Below are 20,860 nucleotides of genomic sequence, written 5' to 3'. Positions count from 1 at the left end.
CCTGCCTCAGGCTCCCAAGCAGCTAGGATTACAGGCGCCCCCACACCCGGCTAATTTTTGTATTTTTAGTAGAGACGGAATTTCACCATGTTGACCAAGCTGGTCTCGAACTCGTGACCTCAAGTTCGCCCACCACGGCCTCCCAAAGTGCTGGGATTACAGGCGGGAGTCACCGCGCCCGGCCTGACCCTGTCTCAAAAACAAAACAACAATGCATTCAGAACAGCGCCTGCCGCGGTGACCCCGGTAGCTGCCACTGCGCTGTCCCTGCTGTCCGAGCCCCCGCTGAAGGCGCCCCCGTTTCCTCCGCCGCCCCGCGCTGCAGGTGAAGGAGTCCAAGCGCCAGTTCATCTTCGACGTGGTGAACGAGGGCGGCGAGGCCGAGAAGATGGAGCTCTTCGTGAGCTTCTGCGAGGACACCATCTTCGAGATGCAGATCGCCGCGCAGATCTCGGAGCCCGAGGGCGAGCCGGAGACCGACGAGGACGAGGCCGCGGCGGAGGCGGGCGCGGAGGGCGCGGAGGAGGGCGCGGCGGGGCCCGAGGGCGCGGCGGCCACGGCGGCGGCGGGGGCGACGGCGCGGGTGGCAGCGGCCGCGGGCCGGGCCCTCCGCGGCCTCAGCTACCGCAGCCTGCGGCGGCGCGTGCGGCGACTACGGCGGCTCACGGCCCGCGAGGCGGCCACCGCAGTGGCGACGCTGCTCTGGGCGGCCGTGACGCGCGCGGGGTCCGCGGGCGCGGGGGCGGCGGCGGGCGCGCTGGGCCTGCTGTGGCGCTCGCTGTTCGGCGGCGGCCTGGTGGAGGGCGCCAAGAAGGTGACGGTGACCGAGATCCTGGCGGGCATGCCCGACCCCACCAGCGACGAGGTGCACGGCGAGCAGCCGGCCGGGCCCGGCGGAGACGCAGACGGCGAGGGTGCGGGCGAGGGCGCGGGAGACGCCGCGGAGGGCGCCGGGGACGAGGAGGAGGCGGCGCACGAGGCCGGGCCGGGCGGCGCCGACAGGGCGGTGGCCGTGACCGACGGGGGCCCCTTCCGGCCCGAAGGGGCTGGTGGTCTCGGAGACATGGGAGACGCGACGCCTGCGGAGCCGCCTACGCCGGAGGGCTCTCCCATCCTCAGGAGGAAGCTGGGGGTGAGAGCTGGGGGATCGGAGGGAGGAGGAAGGCCTGGCTGGGTGGAGAGACACACTGAGAGGAGAGAACTGGTGAGGGGGACAGGCACACGCAGGGCGCACCCACGGAGGACGCACACGGGGACAGAGTGGGCGCCGGGCAAGGGAGATCCTCAGAGACAGAGGGATACACAGACCCACAGGGAGAGAGACTCAGAGATGGAGACCTGGAGAAAGCACCCACGGAGGACGCACACGGGGACAGAGTGGGCGCCGGGCAAGGGAGATCCTCAGAGACAGAGGGATACACAGACCCATAGGGAGAGAGACTCAGAGATGGAGACCTGGAGAAAGGGCCGGGCAGAGGAAGGGCCTGGCCTCCGGGAAGACTAGAGGAAAAGATACCTGGAGAGCCAGAGAGTAAGAAACCCAGGGACCAAATTAGAGCGCAAGAAAGACCAAGACTAAGCCTCGCACCGTGGCTCACACCTGTGATGCCAGCACTTTGGGAGGCCAAGGCGGGCCGATCACCTGAGGTCAGGAATTTGAGACTAGCCTGGCCAACATGGCGAAACCGTCTCTACTAAAAATACAAAAGTTAGCTGGTAGTGGTGGTACATGCCTGTATTCCCAGCTACTCGGGACACTGAGACAGGAGAATCTCTTGAATCCGGAGACGCAGATTGCAGTGAGCCGAGATCGCGCCTCTTGCACTCCAGCCTGGGCGACAGAGTGAGGCTCTGTCTCAAAGAAAGAAAGAGAAGGCCGGGTGCGGTGGCTCAAGCCTGTAATCCCAGCACTTTGGGAGGCCAAGGCGGGTGGATCATGAGGTCGAGAGATGGAGACCAGCCTGGTCAACGTGGTGAAACCCCGTCTCTACTAAAAATACAAAAAATTGGCTGGGCATGGTGGCGCGTGCCTGTAATCCCAGCTACTCAGGAGGCTGAGGCAGGAGAAGTGCCTGAACCCAGGAGGCTGAGGTTGCGGTGAGCCGAGATCGCGCCATTGCACTCCAGCCTGGGTAACAAGAGCGAAACTCCGTCTCAAAAAAAAAAAAAAAAAAAAGCGATCGAGAGAGAAAGAAAAGAAAAAAGACTAAAAAAAAGTCCTGAGACAGGGTCAGGAGTACTAGGAAAAGACCCTCGGAGACACGGGTTGTGCGAATGAAGTCGCCATGGAGGCAGGGTCCCCTAACATCCTCAGGCCCTTGGTGCTGGGAATGCCGTGGTGGGGTGCGGAGGTCAAGGAGGTGGGAAGCCCTAGGGCACAAGAAGAGCTGCACTTGGAGTCAGCCCAATCCTGTGCAGTGCTTTGGGCAAGGCCCCCCCCCTCGCTGAGCCTCAGTTTCCCCTCTGTAAAATGGGAATCATCATCTGCTTCCTCCTGGTGGGGGCAAGTGGAAAACTTCCATTACCCAGGGGAAATCAGAGAAAGGAGAGGAGCGCTTAGGGTGGGGACTCAGCCCTGATGCTCACCCTGCCCCTAGGTGGATGGAGTGGAGGAGGAACTCCCGCCAGAGCCAGAGCCCGAACCGGAGCCGGAGCCGGAGCCGGAGAAAGCCGAGTGAGTGGCCTTGGGGCCCCTATCACTGCCTCCCTCCTAGGCCAGGAGCCTCCAGAGGTCAGGCCCTGAGGCCGTCCTGACCACCCTGTGTCCTCAGCAACACCCCACCCAAACTCAGGCACAGAGGAGGGGCCCAGAGAGAAAGACTCAAAAAATAAATGCTCCAGCCCGGGCAACATTATAAAAAAATTTAAAAATTAGCTAACCATGGTAGTATTCGTCTGTAGTCCCAGTCATGGGGAGGCTGAGGTGGGAGGATTGCTTCACCCCCGGAAGTGGAGGCTGCAATGATCCCTGATCACAGCATTGCACCCTAGCCTGGGTGACAGAGCAAGACCCTGTCTCAAAAAAAAAAAGAAAAAAGAAAAAGAAAAATGCCCCGTCTGGTCACCAGGACTTTCTGTGTGCCATTCCCTCTGCCTGGAACACGGGCCTCCATGCCTACTCTCAGTCTTTCTCATCCTTACCATTCTCCAGGACACCGGACACCCTCCTAAGCTAAGAAGGTGTCTCCTCCACGTTGCCACAACCCCCTGAGCTTCCTGCATCCCAACCCCAACCACTCTGGGCTGTCACTGCCTGTGTCCCACATAGGACTAGAGCCTCATAAGGGCAAGTCCTGAGATGATCTCATCACCCCATGTACACAGCACCATCCAAACCTGAGCCAGGCACGGAGCAGGCCCCCAGTGAACGGTTCTGAATGAATGAACTCACACACTGCCTGCCCAGGCGCCTCCTGACCTCTCTCTGTCCTGCCCTGCAGTGCCGAGAATGGGGAGAAGGAAGAAGTTACCAAGCCCCCACCAGAGCCCTCCAAGAAGCAGGCACCCCCCTCACCCCCTCCAAAGAAGGAGGACGCTGGGGGTGAATTCTGGGGAGAACTGGAGGTGCAGAGGGTGAAGTTTTTGGTGAGGATCCAGCCAGGGCACCTGGACCCTCTCTCCGGGAGCCCCACCTCTGGTGCCCCCCTCTCCTGCTCACCCTGTTCTTGCATTCACCTGTTGAAGTTCATCTCCAAGAAAAACCCTAGCTGGGGAGAGCTGGGGACAGGGTGGCATTTTCAGGTGGCCCTCCCTTGGTTCCTTATCCCCTCCCTTCTCACAATCCTTATTCCCACCTCCACACCTTTTTCATGGGGGCCACCCACCCACACTTCCACCTCCGCCCTCTATCCAGAGCTACGTTCTGGATGAGGCCGCCTCTCTGGCCTTCCCACCGTGGCCCGTTTCTTGGCTGTCAGCCCTTAGAGTCTCAGCCCCTACCCCAGCCCCAGTGCTGCTGTGGAGGTCTGAGCGCTCCCAGTGTCTGGGGAAATGCTCATCTCACCCAGGCCAGGAAGGAGGGCGGGTGTTTGGAGGCAAGCCCCGGGGCTCCCTCCGTCCTATCTCCTGTCCGGGCCCAGCCTGAGAGGAGGGGGTAAGGGAGGCTGGGTGTGGTGGCTCACGCCTGTAATCCCAGCACTTTGGGAGACCGAAGTGGGCAGATCACCTGAGATGAGGAGTTTGAGACCAGCCTGGCCAACGTGGTCAAATCTCATCTCTACTAAAAATATAATACATAGTGATGCATGCCTGTAATCCCAGCTACTCAGGAGGCTGAAGCAAGAGAATTGCTTGAACCCAAGAGGCAGAAGTTGCAGTGAACCAGGATTGCGCCACTGCACTCCAGCCTGGGTGACAGAGCAAGGCTCTATCTCAAAAAAAAAAAAAAAAAAAAAAAAAAAACAAAAAAAAAACAGCGCGGGGCAGTGAGGGAATCATGTGGAATGAAGGTGGTTCCCTGAGAATTTGTGGGAAGATTGAGGGATGGAGGGAAAGGTGGAGAGAAAGAGGTAGAGATGGAAGATGTTCCCAGCCATGTGAGGGGCTCATGCATGTAATTCCAGTACTTTGGAAGGCTGAGGTGGGAGGATTCCTTGAGCCCAGGAGTTTGAGACAAACCTGGGCAACATAGGGAGACACCTGTCTCTACAAAATAGTTTTTTTAATCTTTTTTTTTTTTTTTTTTTTTTTAATTACTGCTCCTTGCAGAGCAGGGCAACCCTAAGGTAATGCGCCCAGAGTAGCCAAAACTTTTTTTTAATTAGCTGGGTAAGTGACACATGCCTGTGGTCCCAGCTATTGAGGAGGCTGAGGTGGGAGGATCGCTTGAGCACACGAGTTTGAGGCTGCAGTGAGCTATGATTACACCACTGCACTCCAGCCTGGGTGACAGTGAGACCTTGACTCAAAAAAAAAAAAAGTTCCCTTCCTTCTTTTGTAAAGCAGACAGGGTGACCTCACTCAGGAAGCAGCATGGCCAAGAGGCTGGGAGCTTGGAGTCTGACCGTGTTCCAAACCCAGCCCTGCCACTCCTTGGCTGTGTTACCTTGAGCAAGACACCGCTTCCCTGAGCCTCAGTTTCCTCATCTGTAAAGTGCTCGTAACAGTAGTACCCACTTCACAGGGCTGTGGTGAGAACTTAACAAGTTTATGCAAATGAAACTTAGCCCAGTAGAAGGTCGGGGCCAGGTGTGGTGGCTCAGGCTTGTAATCTCCGAACTCTGGGAGGCCAAGGTGGGTGGATCACCTGAGGTGAGGAGTTGGCGAACATCCTGGCTATTGTGAAAACCCTGTCTCTACTAAAAATACAAAAATAAGCTAGGCATGGTGGTGCATGCCTGTAATCCCAGCTGAGGCCTAAGAATTTGAACCCGGGAGGTGGTGTTTGCAGTGAGCTGAGATGGTACCACTGCACTCCAGTGTGGGTAACAGAGCGAAACCCTGTCTCAAAAATGATTGATAGAGAGAGAGATAAATAGGAGGTTGTGAGAACAGCTGTTGGGAGCCCAGGTGCGTAGATTGTGGGTAAATGATGGATCAGTTCTCCGGTGAAGAGGCTGATCTGTGAGTGCTCTCTCTTTCTCTCTCCTTTCTCTCTCAGAACTACCTGTCTCGGAACTTTTACACCCTGCGGTTCCTTGCCCTCTTCTTGGCATTTGCCATCAACTTCATCCTGCTGTTTTATAAGGTGCTGGTCCTGAAGGGCGGTGAGGGTCAGGCCCTTATCCAGGCTGTGGGATGGGAGGCTCAACATCTGTCAGGCTTTCTGGCTTCCTCCAGTGAAGGGACAAGGTACTGCGCTCAGGGTCCTTAGGAGGGTTCATACTGGACACTTGGATCCTGGGACCACCCTCGGTGGGTTGAGTAGGGGGTGCCTGCATCCATCTGGGACAGACGTCTGAGTGCCTGCGGGAGCTAGAGCAGGAGCTGAGTTCCCTGCTCAGCTCGGCCACAGGCCAGTTCTGTGCATCTGGGTACAGGCCCTCAGCTCTCGGCAATACCCACTGATTCCGCTGCGCATCTTTGCTTTCACATAAGCTAAACAGAAGTTTGCGGGGAGGAAGAAACGGGCCGCTCACAGAATAGAAAGAAAGGGTTAAGAACCAGGCCTCCTGAAGGACAAAGGGACCCTTGAGGTCTTGCCAGGGGTCAAGATAACGGGGCAGTAAGGTAGACTACAGAGATCAGAGCGTGGCCTCTGTGGGCCCTCGTCCCACTCACCGCCCACTGGCCACGTGAGGTTAGGCAAGGGGCTTAATGCCTTTGTGCCCCAGCTGCCTCACCTATAGAATGGGATACCTCTTAGAGCTGTGGGATTGAAAGAGGATGAGGCGCCAGGCGCGGTGGCTCACGCTTGTAATCCCAGCACTTTGGGAGGCCGAGGCGGGTGGATCACCTGAGGTTGGGAGTTCGAGACCAGCCCGGCCAACATGGTAAAATCCCAACTCTACTAAAAATACAAAAATTAGCCGGGGGTGGCGGAGCGTGCCTGTAATTCCAGCTACTCAGGAGGCTGAGGCAAGAGAATCTCTTGATTCCAGGAGGGGTGGAGGTTGCAGTGAGCTGAGATCATGCCACTGCACTCCAGCCTGGGCCGCAAGAGTGAAACTCTGTCTTAACAAAGAATAATAAAGAAAGAGGATGAGGCCAGGTGCGGTGGCTCACACCTATAGTCCCAGCAATTTGGGAGTCCACAATAGGTGTATCACGTGAGGTGAGGAGTCTGGCCGGTGTGGTGAGACCCTGTCTCTACTAAAAATACAAAAAATTAGCCGGGTGTGGTGGTGGGCACCTGTAATCCAAGGTACGTGGGAGGCTGAGGCAGGAGGGTCTTTGAACCTGGGAGGCAGAGGTTGCAGTGAGCAGAGATTGGGCAGTGAGTGAAACTCTGTCAGCCCCCACCAAAAAAAGATGAATATGTGCGAGGCACTTAGAACAACAGTACCTGGAATATAAAAGCGCCGTGTAAATGGTAGCTGCTACTAATTTTCTTGGTAGTGTTAATGTTAGCGGGCCGTCTCTTTAGTGCTCCACTGTCGAACTGAACCAACTCTGTCTTCAGTTCTGTGTCACTTGGTTCAGTAGGCTAATTCCCAGGACAGAGTCTGATTTGCTAGCTAGGCTCCTGGGCCCACCCCTCGATCTTGATTGACAGCCACACTGAGACCGTATCTGGTTCGGCCCCAGTCCGATCTCAGGAATGGAGGCTGTTAATATTGTGAGTGGGTTCTCGGTGTGGCAGACCCACAGATGGATCTCTGCCCCCATTTCAGGTCTCAGACTCTCCACCAGGGGAGGATGACATGGAGGGCTCAGCCGCAGGGGACGCATCAGGTGCAGGCTCTGGTGGCGGCTCCGGCTGGGGCTTGGGGGCCGGAGAGGAGGCAGAGGGCGATGAGGACGAGAGCATGGTGTATTACTTCCTGGAGGAGAGCACGGGCTACATGGAGCCCGCCCTGCGGTGCCTGAGTCTCCTGCACACGCTGGTGGCCTTCCTCTGCATCATTGGCTACAACTGTCTCAAGGTGGGCCGTGGCTATGGTTCTGAGGCAAGGGCTTATTGGCTGGGTGGGGGTGGGGGTGGGGGTGGTGTTGGGGCACTGGCTGGGGCTGGGGGCCCTCACAGGGTGGGACAGAGGGGGCCCGGGGTTGGGGTGAGAGCTAGGGAACCGGGTACAGGATTGGGGTCTCCAGCAAGGACAATACTCAGATTGGGAACTGACAAAGCTCACAGCTGAGGAACCACTGTCTTGATTCTTTACTATTGGAAGAACAGTAAAGTATCAAGTACTAAACTTTTGTACATGCTGTTCCCTCTGCCTGCAGGGCTCTGCCCCTCTTCCACCTCCTTGCACCTGTTTTATTCATCCTTAAGTTCTGAGTTCAGACCTCCCCACCTTGGGAAGCCCCAGGTGGCATCGGGTACCACTTCTGGACTCCTGTGCCTCCCCTGTTCTCACTTCCTGGCCCTGATCCCTCTGCCTGTTCCCCAGTTCCAGCCCTGACTGACTCCTGTGTCTCTTCCCTGCATCCTGGCCCTCACCCCTCTATCTCTGCCCCCACATCCCAGCCCTGATATCCCTGTCTATGCCTCCCCCATCCCAGCCCTCACCCCTCCATCTCTGCCCCCACATTCCCAGCCCTGACACCCCTGTCTGTGCCTCCCCCATCCCAGCCCCGACTCCTCTGTCTATGCCCCCTAACCCAGCCCTCACCCCTCCATCTCTGCCCCCACATCCCAGCCTTCACCCTCCATCTCTGCCCCCACATCCCAGCCCTGATACCCCTGTCTATGCCTCCCCTATCCCAGCCCTGACCCCTCTGCCCCTGCCCCCCATCCCAGCCCTGGGCCCTCCACCTGGACCTCCTCATTTCTACCCTCATCACTGGGAAAGTTCTTCTGATATGGGGTCACACACAGACTCCAGGAAGATCTCGTGGCTTCTCCTGAGACTGTGGTCTAGCCAAGGTCACAAGACTGACGCCCTCTTGTGACCTCCTCCCACTATCCAGGTGCCCCTGGTGATCTTTAAGCGGGAGAAGGAGCTGGCCCGGAAGCTGGAGTTTGACGGCCTCTACATCACAGAGCAGCCGGAGGACGATGACGTGAAAGGGCAGTGGGACCGCCTGGTGCTCAACACACCGTAAGGACCCAGCCCCGACCTCGGGGCAGCAGCAGGAGGGGACCTGTGTTTCCACCCAGTCCAAGCCGGGACCTCAAAAAACTGGAGTTTCAGGCTGAGTACAGTGGCTCACGCTTGTAACCCTAACATTTTGGGAGGCCGAGGAGGGCAGATCACAAGGTCAAGAGTTAGAGACCAGCCTGGCCACCACGGTGAAACTCCATCTCTACTAAAATACATGCACCTGTAGAACCAGCTACTTGGGAGGCTGAGGCAGGGTAATCTCTTGAACCCGGAGGCGGAGCTTGCAGTGAGCTGAGATCCTGCCACTGCACTCCAGCCTGGCAACAGAGTGAGACTCCGTCTCAAAAAAAAAAAAAAAAAAAAAAAAACACTAAAGTTACAGGGCCCTGCAATCTCTGCGTTATTCCCCCCATGCCTTAGTCTTCCTCTCCATAAAAGGGGCACATTTCCCATGCATTGCAGCTGTGTGGGTGTGGATGGCACGCAGAGATTCCTAGACCTGGGCCCTGGAGGTTCCTGTTCAGTGACTCTGGGGCATGAGCCCAGGAACCTATGTTTTAACCCTGTCCCTAGGTATGATTCTTACTCAGGTGCAATGAGTACAAAATAAAAAATCATGGCTGAGGGCAGCAGCTCACGCCTGTAATTCCAGCACTTGGGCCACCAAGGTGGGCGGATCACCTGAGGTCCGGAGATCGAGAGCAGCCTGGCCAACGTGGTTGAAACCCCATCTCTACTAAAAATACAAAAATTAGTCTCTGCTAAAAATACAAAAAAATAGCCAGGCATGGTGGCGGACGCCTGTAGTGCCAGCTACTCAGGAGGCCGAGGCAGGAGAATCACTTGAACCTGGCAGGTGGAGGTTGCAGTGAGCTGAGACTGCACCTCTGCACTCCAGCCTGGGTGACAGTGAGACTCCATCTAAAAAACAAACAATCAAACAAAAAGAAAAGAAAGCAGTAGAAGCCTTCGGGGCCGTGCTCAGTGGCGCATGCCTATAATCTCAGAACTCGGGGACCTGAGGCAGGAGGATCCCTTGTGCCCAAGAGTTCAAGACCAGCACGGGCAACATTTTTTAAACTATCTTAAAGAAAAATAAAACAACTGGCCGGGCGCGGTGGCTCAAGCCTGTAATCCCAGCACTTTGGGAGGCTGAGGCGGGTGGATCACGAGGTCAAGAGATCGAGGCCATCCTGGTCAACACGGTGAAACTCCATCTCTACTAAAAACACACAAAAAAAATTAGCTGGGCATGGTGGCATGTGCCTGTAATCTCAGCTACTCAGGAGGCTGAGGCAGGAGAATTGCCTGAACCCAGGAGGCGGAGGTTGCGGTGAGCCGAGATCGCGCCATTGCACTCCAGCCTGGGTAACAAGAGGGAAACTCCATCTCAAAAAAAAAAAAAACAAAAAAACAAAAAAACTAAAAGGTTAGCCAGGCATGCCAGCCTGGATAGCACATACATGTAGTCCTAGTTATTTGGGAGGCTGAGGCAGGAGGATCACGTGAGCCCAGGAGCTCCAGGCTGCAGTAAGCTATAATTACACCATGTCCTTCAGCCTGAGTGACAGAGCAAGAACTCATGTCTTGGGCAGGGGAACAAAACACAAAACACAACAAAAAGTGAATAGGAATTGGAAGTGCAATGAATTGAAGCACTTCAAAGAATTGCAAATCTCTGAATTCACAATCATCACTCCACTTTCTCAAAAAACAAAACTCACTGGCCGTATTTGAGGATGTTAGGGCATAAATTTGCTACTTGGAAAACTGGTAAATAAAGGACTAGAATCATGAAATTAAATGAAATCAATCAGTATGAAAAAACAGGCATTTCCACTGGAGTTGGTGCCAGGTCAGGCTGCTGGTTTGGATTTCCCCCCCAACCCCGACACCATGCCAAAACCTCTTTACCGGAGTGCCATTCTGAGGTCTTTTTTGCACATCTGGCTCTGAATGCAAATTCTCTGCCTCATTGGGGGTCCAGCAAAGATGGCAGTGGGGTCCCCACCGTTCAAGGTTCCTTTAAGAAAAGCAATGGAGCCAGGCACAGTGGTTCACACCTGTAATCTCAGCACTTTGGGAGGCCAAGGCGGGTGGATCACCTGAGGTCAGGAGTGTGAGACCAGCCTGCCCAACATGGTGAAACCCTGTCTCTACTAAAATACAAAAGTTAGCCGGGCGTGGTGGCACGTGCCTGTAGTCCCAGTTACTTGGGAGGCTGAGGCAGGAGAATCGCTTGAACCAGGAGGCAGAGGTTGCAATAAGCCAAGATCGCACCACTGCACTCCAGCCTGGGCGGCAGAGTGAGACTGCATCTCAAAAAAAAAAAGGCAGTGGAGTTTCAACCCACCCCAGTTCCTCTGGAACTAACCTCCCCACCCCATCTCTGTCTTTGTCTCTGTTTCTGTCTCTGTCTCTTTCTCTCGGCAGGTCTTTCCCCAGCAACTACTGGGACAAGTTTGTCAAGCGCAAGGTGAGAGGACATGGATGCCTTGGGTCCCTGCCTGCCACCAGGCCATCACAGGCCCGCCAAGCACTTGCTTGGTGTGTGACCTTGGGCAAGAGGTTTTGCCTCTCTGAGTAGCACCTCAGTTTCCCCACGGGGAGATGGGCATAGTAAGCACACGTCCCTCTCTTGAATGGGCACATGGAAAGGGCGGAGCATCCAGGCCAGGTGTGGTGGCTCACGCCTATAATCCCAGCACTTTGGGAGGCCTAGGTGGGCAGAACACCTGAGCTCAGGAGTTTGAGACCAACCTGGGCAATGTGGCAAAATCTCGTATCTACCAAAAATACAAAAAATTAGCCAGGCGTTGTGATACATGCAGTCCCAGCTACTTGGGAGGCTGAGGTGGGAGGATCAGTTAACCTAGGAGGTAGGGTTGCACTCAGCCAAGACTGTACCATTGCACTCTAGCCTGGGTGACAGAGTGAGACCGCATCTCAAAAAACACCACATAATAATAACAAAAAATAAAAATGCATAGCATAGCACCTGACACAGAGTGAGTACTCAAGAAATACTGGTTTAGGCCGAGTGCGGTGGCTCATGCCTGTAATCCCAGCATGTTGGGAGGCTAAGGTGGGCAGATCACTTGAGGTCAGGAGTTTGAGACCAGCCTGGACAACATGGCAAAACTCCATCTCTACTAAAAACACAGAAATTAGATGGGTGCCTGTAATCCTAGCTACTTGAGAGGCTGAGGCAGGAGAATCGCTTGAACCCAGGAGGCGGAGGCTGCAGTGAGCCGAGATCGCACCATTGCACGCCAGCCTCGGTGACAAAGTAAGACTCCGTCTCAAAAAAAAGAAATACTAGCTGAGAGAGAGGAAGTTAGCAATACTGTCTTAAGCACACACACTCTGGAACGGATTGCCTGCTTTTCTTTTCTTTTTTCTTTGAGATGGAGTCTTGCTCTGTCACCCAGGCTGGAGTGCAGTGGCGTGATCTTGGCTCACTGCAACCTCCGCCTCCCGGGTTCAAGACATTCTCCTGCCTCAGCCTCCCAAGTAGCTGGGATTACAGGTGCCCACCACCATGTCTGGCTAATTTTTGTATTTTCAGTAGAGATGAAGTTTGTTTCACCATGTGGGCAAAGCTGGTCTTGAACTCCTGACCTCAGGTGATCCGCCTGCCGGGGCCTCCCAAAGTGCCGGGATTATAGATTGTGAGCCACCTCACCCTGTCATTTGCCTGCTTTTCTACTTCTGGTTTATTGACCTTTCTGTACCTCAGACTCAAAGATGGGTAATAATCCGGCCATACAGATTGTTGTGTTATAACTACATGAGCAGTATCTGGCACACAGGAAAACACTAATTATGTTGGCTGTTACCATAATTCGTTCACTCATGTTTATGGAGCACCTATTGTGTGCCAGCAACAGTTTCAGAAACTTGGGGTGGCTCACGCCTATAATCCCAGCACTTTGGAAGACCAAGGCGGGCAGATCACAAGGTCAGGTGTTTGAAACCAGCCTGGCCAACAGAGCAAAATCCCGTCTCTACTAAAAGTATAAAAATTAGCTGGGTGTGATGGTGGGCACCTGTAACCCCAGCTACTCGGGAGGCTGAGGCAGGAGAATCACTTGAACCTGGCGGAGGTGGAGGTTGCAGTGAGCCAAGATAGTGACAGTGTACTCCAACCTGGGCAACAGAGGGAGACTCCGTTTCAAAAAAAATGCACCCCCATTTCTCACTCAGAGTGTCCCCAGAACCCCCTTGCAGGCCATGACACACACCCGCACCCCAGCCCTGTCTACACAGCCTGATGCTCTCTTGTGCAGGTCCTGGACAAACATGGGGACATCTACGGGAGGGAGCGGATTGCTGAGCTACTGGGCATGGACCTGGCCACACTGGAGATCACGGCCCACAACGAGCGCAAGCCGAACCCCCCACCGGGGCTGCTGACCTGGTAAGCCCAGGACGCCCCTGCCCAGGCCTGGGGCATGCAGGGGAGGTGACAGGGGTCTGACGCTCAGGCATCTCCTCCCACAGGATCATGTCCATCGATGTCAAGTACCAGATCTGGAAGTTCGGGGTCATCTTCACAGACAACGTGAGCAGCGGCCCGCAGGTTGGGGAGGGGGTCTGCAGGGGTGGGGCGTTAGGAGGGTTCCCAACTCCGGGTGTTTCTGACCACAGAATAACTCCTGGGACTCCTGGGACTCTAAGGTACCTTCTGACCCACACAGGTTCCTTATCCCCTCAAACATTTTATTATTTTTTATTTTTAAAAATAGCTGGGATTGGGTGTGGTGGCTCACACCTATAATCCCGGCACTTATAGAGGCCGAGGCTGGTGGATCACTGGAGTCCAGAGTTCAAGATCAGCCTGGGCAATATAGTGAGAGCCTGTCTCTACAAAAAGTTTAAAAATTAGCTGGGGCTGGGCGTGATGGCTCATGCCTGTAGTCCCAACACTTTAGGAGGCCGAGGTGGGCAGATCACTTAGGGACGGGAGTTGGAGACAAGCCTGGTGCTGGGCGTGGTGGCAGGTGCCTGTAATCCCAGCTACTCAGGAGGCTGAGGCAAGAGAATGGCTTGAATCTGGGAGGCGGAGGCTGCAGTGAGCCAAGATCATGCCACTGTACTCCAGCCTGGGTGACAGAATGAGAATCCATCTTCAAAAAAAAAAAAAACATTAGCTGGGCAGCCGGGCACATTGGCTCATGCCTGTAATCCCAGCACTTTCAGAGGCCAACGAAGATAGATTGCTTGAGCTCAAATGTTTGAGACCAGCCTGGGCAACACGGTGAAACCCTATCAATACAAAAATTAGCCAGGTGTGGTGGTGCACACTTGGAGTCCAGCTACCTAACGGGCTGCGGTGGGGAGATGGCCTGAACCCAGGAGGCAGAGGTTTCAGTGAGCTGCGTGTGCACTACTGCACTTCAGCCAGACAACAGAGTGAGACCCTGTCTCAAAAAAAAAACAAAGAGCAGCCAGGCGTGGTGGCTCAGACCTACAATCCCAGCACTTTGGGTTGGGAGACCTGGGTGGCCAGATCACTTGAGGCCAGCAGTTAGAGACCAACCTAGCCATCATGGTGAAACCCCGTCTGTACCAAAAATACAAAAATTAGCAGGGTGTGGTGATGCACACCTGTGGCCCCAGCTACTCGGGAGGCTATGGCAGGCTTAGCCTCCTTTGCTTGAATGCGGGAGGCGGAGGTTGCGGTGGGCTGAGATTGCGCCATTGCACTTCAGCCGGGTGATAGAGAGAAACTCCATGTCAAAAAAAAAAAAGAGATGAGAAGTCTTTCTGTGTTGCCCAGACTGGTCTTGAACTCCTGACCTCAAGTGATTCTCCTACCTCAGCCTCCCAAAGCACTGGGATTAACAGGCAGGAGCCACCATACCCGGCCCAAAACATCCTTTGACTCCCTCAGAGTGCCCTTGGATTCCCACTGCAGGGGGCTCCCATCTCCCCCAGGATGCCTTCTCACCCCAAATGCCCTGATCCTCCATGTACTCCCCAGCCAGAGCTGGCACCCGACCCCCAGGGCACAGCTGACTCTCCCAAGTGGCCCATACCCTCCAGAGTGCTCCTCGCGTGTCCCTGCCTGCCCCCCTGACCCCTGGCCCTGTGTGCCCACAGTCCTTCCTGTACCTGGGCTGGTATATGGTGATGTCCCTCTTGGGACACTACAACAACTTCTTCTTTGCTGCTCATCTCCTGGACATCGCCATGGGGGTCAAGACGCTACGCACCATCCTCTCCTCCGTCACCCACAATGGGAAACAGGTGTGGGGAGGATCTGGCTTCGGGCTGTGGGCCAGCAGTGACCAGCATGGCACTGGGTGGTGGCGGGGTGAGAGCCGGGCAGCTGCGCTGAGGAGGGGCAAGGCCGGGTGGGCTGAGCCGGGGGAGTGTGGGGCACAGAGGTAGAGCCACAGGGGCTGAAACTGGGGCCAGGACCCAGAATCGGTGGGACAGGGAGAGGGCAGGCCCAGGGCGGAGCTGACCCGGCGCCCTGCCCCCAGCTGGTGATGACGGTGGGCCTCCTGGCCGTGGTCGTCTACCTGTACACCGTGGTGGCCTTCAACTTCTTCCGCAAGTTCTACAACAAGAGCGAGGACGAGGATGAGCCGGACATGAAGTGTGATGACATGATGACGGTGAGCCCTCCCCCAGCACTCTGGGACCCTTCCTCCTCGCATCTTTTTTTTTTTTTGAGGCAGAGTCTGGCTCTGTTGTCCAGGCTGGAGTGCAGTGGCGGGATCTCGTCTCACTGCAACCTCCACCTCCCGGGTTTAAGCAGTTCTCCTGCCTCATCTTCCCGAGTAGCTTGGACTACAGGCACCTGCCACCATGCCCGGCTAATTTTTGTATTTTTAGTAGAAACGGGGTTTCACCATATTGGCCAGGCTGGTCTCAAACTCCTGACCTTATGATCCTCCCACCTCGGCCTCCCAAAGTGCTGGGATTACAGGTGTGAGCCACCGCGCCCAGCACCCTTCTCGAATTTGATGAAGGAGTTAATAATGGTACCTCCGGGCTGGGCGTGGTGCCTCCAGCCTCCAATCCCAGCACCTTGGGAGGCTGAGGTGGGAGGATCAGTTGAGTCCAGGAGTTGGAGACCAGCCTGGGCAACAAGGCAAAAAACCCCTGTCTCTCTCTTTTTTTTTTTGAGGAGGAGTTTCACTCTTGTTACCCAGGCTGGAGTGCAATGGCGCCATCTCGGCTCACCGCAACCTCGGCCTCCTGGGTTCAGGCAATTCTCCTGCCTCAGCCTCCTGAGTAGCTGGAATTACAGGCACGCACACAAAAATACCCTGTCTCTATAGAAAAAATTTAAACATTAGGTAGGTTTTGTGTTGTGCGCCTGGAGGCTAAGGCAGGAAGATCTCTTGGGCCCAACTGTTTGAGACTGCATTGAGCTATGAATGGGCCACTCCACTCCAACCTGGTAGACAGAGAAACCCTGTCTCTAAAAAATGAAAATTGTGGCCGGGCGTGGTGGCTCACGCCTGTAATCCAAGCACTTTGGAGGCCAAGGCGGGCGGATCACCTGAGGTTAGGAGTTCAAGACCAGCCTGATCAACATGGTGAAATCCCGTCTTGTTAAAAAAAAAAAAAAAAGAAAGAAAAGAAAAAAGAAATGTTTAAAAAAGTAATAATAATAATGAAAATCGTACCTACAGTTTGGCGAGCTGATGCGTGTCAGGTACTTTGAACAGTGCCAGGCATAGGAGTGCTCTGTGCCTGTTGGCCATTGTTTCGATGAGTTTTGTTTCAATGTTTTCAATGAGTTTTGTTTCAATGTTTTTTGTTTCATTGTTTCAATGTTTTTTAGCTGAGTTTTGTTTCTGTTGTTTTTCTGAGATGGAGTCTCATTCTGTTACACAGCCTGGAGCGCAGGGGCGGGGGAGGGCAAGTCCAGTGTGGAGCTGCCTGGGCCCAGTCCTGCCCCCAGCTGGTGATGACCGTGGGCACGATCTCAGCTCCCGGCAACCTCTGTCTTTCAGGTTCAAGTGATTCTCCTGCCTCAGCCTCCTGAGTAGCTGGGATTACAGGCACACATTACCACCCCCAGCTGATTTTTGTATTTTTAGTAGAGATGGGGGCGTCTCACCATGTTGGTCAGGCTGGTCCCGCACTCCTGACCTCAAATGATCCACCCACCTCAGCCTTCCAAAGTGCTGGGATTACAGGCGTGAGCCACCACATCCAGCCTTATTTCAGCTTTTCAAACTACTATTACTGGCAAGGTACTCAGGGAGCGTGCCCCGGCCACTTATGAGCCGTGTGATTTTTGGTCAGGCTATTCAACTTTCTCTCTATGCCCTGGGCCCTCACTTGTAAAATGAGTGTGTAATAGTAGGTGCTTTTAGACTAATAGGTGCTCTCTGGCTATCAAAGACTTAAAAGACTTAGACTAGTGCCTGGCACATCCTAAGGATTACATAGATGTTAGCTTCTATCATCTTTACCCATAATTAAAAGTTTCACCCAGGCCAGGCACAGTGACTCACGCCTGTAATCCCAAGACTTTGGGAGGCTGAGGCAAGAGGATTGCTTAAACTCAGGAGTTCAAGGTTGCAGTGAGCTGTGATTGCACCACTGCACTCCAGCCTGGGTAACAGAGTGAGATCGTGTCTCAATTTTTTTCTTTCTTTCTTTTTTCTTTTTTTTTTGGTGCGGTAACTCAGATCCCTGCCTCAGATTTTTAAAAAACTTTCACCTAAGGTATACCCAGTGTTCAATGCAGATTTATGTTTTCTCTTCTATTCTAATAATGATGATCATAACCCAAATTCACGTGAACCTACTAGAGACATAGGCCACATTGAAAGAATCATTTCCGGCCAGGCATGGTGGCTCACGCCTGTAATCTCAGCACTTTGGGAGGCCGAGGCGGGTGGATCATGAGGTCAAGAGATTGAGACCATCCTGGCAAACATGGTGAAACACCGTCTCTACTAAAAATACAAAAATTAGCTGGGCATGGTGGCACATGCCTGTAGTCCCAGTTACTTGGGAGGCTGAGGCAGGAGAATCACTTGAACCTGGGAGGCAGAAGTTGGAGTGAGCTGAGATTGCACCACTGCACTCCAGCTGGGCAACAGAGCGAGGCTCTGTCTCAAAAAAACAAAAAACAAGAGCCAGGCACGGTGGCTCAAGCCTGTAATCCCAGCACTTTGGGAGGCCGAGGCGGGTGGATCACGAGGTCGAGAGATCGAGACCATCCTGGTCAACATGGTGAAACCCCGTCTCTACTAAAAATACAAAAAATTAGCTGAGCATGGTGGCGCGTGCCTGTAATCCCAGCTACTCAGGAGGCTGAGGCAGGAGAATTGCCGGAACCCAGGAGGTGGAGATTGCGGTGAGCCGAGATCGCGCCATTGCACTCCAGCCTGGGTAACAAGAGCGAAACTCCGTCTCAAAAAAAAACAAAAACAAAAACAAAAACAAAAAACAAGTGATGTAAAGTTGTGCCCAAATGCCAGGTAGACTGTGCTCCCTCCCTTCCTCTCCCCTCCCCCAACTCAGCCCCTTCTTGTGGCCCCCATCCCACTGTGGATAAAGTCGAATCACCCACCACGGCCTACCAAGCCCGGGAAGAGCTGGCCCTGCCTGAGTCTAACCACAAACCCTCTTGCTTTTTGCTTTCTGGCCGCCTGGTCCTCTTTCAGTTCCCCTAGGACTGCCTGTTTCCTCCCGATCAAGCCCTTTGCACCTCATGTTCTCTCTGTTCCCCAACCCAGGCCCAACAGACACACACACCCCATTCATTTGGCATCTCACCTTTCCACTTAAATGCTACCTCCTCCAGGAAGCCCCCGACCATGGGCTGGACTAGGGCCCACAGAACCCCATGCCCAGGCCCTGCCTCATTTCTCTCCCTGCTCTCCTGCACAGGAGCTCTATTTTCCAGCCTCACCAACCATTTTCAGTTCCTCACAGCAGCAAGATGCAACCTTTCCTCACTGGTGGTGATGTCGCATGTGGCTTTCTCTGCTGGGAACACCCTTTCCCATCACCCCTCCACCTAACACCTCCTTTAGGTTTCAGCTCACACCTGTCTCCTCTTCCAGGAAGTGTCACCTGATCACCTAGGCTGGATCAGATGCCTCTAGTGGGTGGTTAAAGCTTCCAGTGCTTCCCCCAGCTCACCCCATTCACACTGTGCCCCCATCCCAGCCCCCACCCTCTGTCTGTGCCCTCCATCCCAGCCCTCACCCCTCTGCCTCTGCCCCCGTCCCAGCCCTCACCCCTCTGCCTATGCCCCTCATCCCAGCCCTTACCTGTCTGCCTGTGCCCCTCATCCCAGCCCTCACCCCTCTGCCTCTGCCCCCGTCCCAGCCCTCACCCCTCTGCCTGTGCCCCCATCCCATCCCTCACCCCTCTGCCTGTGACCCCACCCCAGCCCTGACCCCTCTGCCTGTGCCCCTCACTCAACCCAGCCTTCGCTCCTTTATCTGTGCTCTCCTCTCCTGGCCCTGTCCCCTCTTCCTGTGCCCCCCACCCAACCTGGCCCTCACCCCCTGCCCATGCCCTCCCTGTCACAGCCACAGCCCCGACCATCTATGGCTGTCATTAGCTGTCTGATGCCGTGTATGTGAACCCTTCGAGGGCAGAGCCCAGGGCTGTCTGAGTCACTGCCATGTCTTCAGCCCTGCCTCGCCCGGGGCTCTGGCTGGTACTCAGTGAATGTTGAATGAATGAGTGAGTGACCGGTGTGCTCCCTTCCTCAGTGTTACCTGTTTCACATGTACGTGGGTGTCCGGGCTGGTGGAGGCATTGGGGACGAGATCGAGGACCCCGCGGGTGACGAGTACGAGCTCTACCGGGTGGTCTTCGACATCACCTTCTTCTTCTTCGTCATCATCATCCTGTTGGCCATCATCCAGGGTCAGTACTGGGGTGGGCGCTCAGGGCCTGGAGGCAGCTCCATGGCTGAGGGTGTGGCCTAGGATCCAGCCAGCCTGGATTTATACCCCATCCCTACCTCTGGCTACTGTGAGACCCTGGGCAAGTCCCCTCTCCAGGCTCAGTTTCTCCATCTGCAAAGCGAGGATGTCAGTGGTACTAACATCATAGGTTGTGATCGGGGTTAAGTCAATTCATAGGTGCTCAGTGTCTGGCTCATATCAGTGCTTAATAAAACCCTGAGATAGAGACATATTATATATATATTTTTGTTTGTTTTGTTTTTTGTTTTTAGAGGGAGTCTTCCTCTGTCACCCAGGCTGGAGTTCAGTGGTGCCATCTTGGCTAACTGCAACCTCCACCTCTAAGGTTCAAGTGATTCTCCTGCCTCAGCCTTTCGAGTAGCTGGGACTGCAGGCATGTGCCACCACTCCCAGCTAATTTTTTTTTTTTTTTCTTTTCTTTTTTTTTTTTTTTTTAGTAGAGACGGGGTTTTACCATGTTGGCCAGGCTGCTCTTGAACTCCTGACCGCAAGATGATTCGCCCGCCTCTGCCTCCTGAAGTACTGGGATTACAGGCGTGAGCCACCTGCCTGGCCAGTAAAGGCCTAACATGAATCTTCTTAGGAATCGAAATTAGGGGTGAGATTAGGGAGATGGGGGATGGAAGGCAAGACCGGGAGGTAGGTAGCTGGAAAAGGAGGAGTCTGAGCCAGGTCAGAGGTCAGGCACTGACTTGCCTCCTGCCTCCTCAGGTCTGATCATCGACGCTTTTGGTGAGCTCCGAGACCAACAAGAGCAAGTGAAGGAGGATATGGAGGTGGGTCATGTCTGGGGGTGACCCACAGGGATTACCGGATTCTGGGGATCAAGTGGGCCTCCACTCTCACGTCTCTTGCCACTCACAGACCAAGTGCTTCATCTGCGGAATCGGCAGCGACTACTTTGATACGACACCGCATGGCTTCGAGACTCACACGCTGGAGGAGCACAACCTGGCCAATTACATGTAAGCACGGACACACTGGCCAATCAGGAGGGTGGGGGCGTGGCTGCTGATAGCCAGTGGGGTACTTAGCTTGGGCCAATTAGGAAAAGAGGGTATGGTGTCCATGTGGGCGATTCCCTGCCAGCCAATCAGAAGGTAAGGTTGTCCCCCTCCACAATGGTTCACGTTTGTAATCCCAGCACTTTGGGAGGCCAAGGTGGGAAGATTACTTGAGGCCAGGAGTTCGAGACCAGCTTATGCAACATGGCAAGACATCCTCACTACTATAAATAAAAAATAAAATAAAACAAGGTAAGGGTGCTTCTGACTTGTCTCCTGTGGTCCT

At 54.6% G+C, this 20,860-nt stretch overlaps 1 protein-coding gene across 5 annotated transcripts in view; it reads left to right on the top strand.

Moving 5' to 3' along the window:
* RYR1 (ryanodine receptor 1) overlaps positions 1 to 20,860 on the top strand; it is a 160,021-nt gene that overhangs the window by 133,153 nt on the left and 6,008 nt on the right. For all 5 annotated transcript variants that reach the window (XM_039465527.2, XM_039465526.2, XM_039465523.2 and 2 more), the window contains 14 exons: positions 326 to 1,132; positions 2,598 to 2,674; positions 3,441 to 3,585; positions 5,600 to 5,686; positions 7,272 to 7,523; positions 8,512 to 8,642; positions 11,079 to 11,121; positions 12,935 to 13,065; positions 13,149 to 13,209; positions 14,751 to 14,897; positions 15,137 to 15,271; positions 19,352 to 19,508; positions 20,282 to 20,346; positions 20,435 to 20,535. In XM_039465527.2, coding sequence (XP_039321461.2) covers positions 326 to 1,132; positions 2,598 to 2,674; positions 3,441 to 3,585; positions 5,600 to 5,686; positions 7,272 to 7,523; positions 8,512 to 8,642; positions 11,079 to 11,121; positions 12,935 to 13,065; positions 13,149 to 13,209; positions 14,751 to 14,897; positions 15,137 to 15,271; positions 19,352 to 19,508; positions 20,282 to 20,346; positions 20,435 to 20,535 — 2,339 coding nt within the window. The remainder of the gene's footprint in view (positions 1 to 325; positions 1,133 to 2,597; positions 2,675 to 3,440; positions 3,586 to 5,599; positions 5,687 to 7,271; positions 7,524 to 8,511; positions 8,643 to 11,078; positions 11,122 to 12,934; positions 13,066 to 13,148; positions 13,210 to 14,750; positions 14,898 to 15,136; positions 15,272 to 19,351; positions 19,509 to 20,281; positions 20,347 to 20,434; positions 20,536 to 20,860) is intronic.

This window comes from Saimiri boliviensis, chromosome 14 (assembly GCF_048565385.1).
Source record: "Saimiri boliviensis isolate mSaiBol1 chromosome 14, mSaiBol1.pri, whole genome shotgun sequence".
NCBI lineage: Eukaryota > Metazoa > Chordata > Mammalia > Primates > Cebidae > Saimiri > Saimiri boliviensis.
This window is presented reverse-complemented; position numbering and strand designations above follow the sequence as displayed.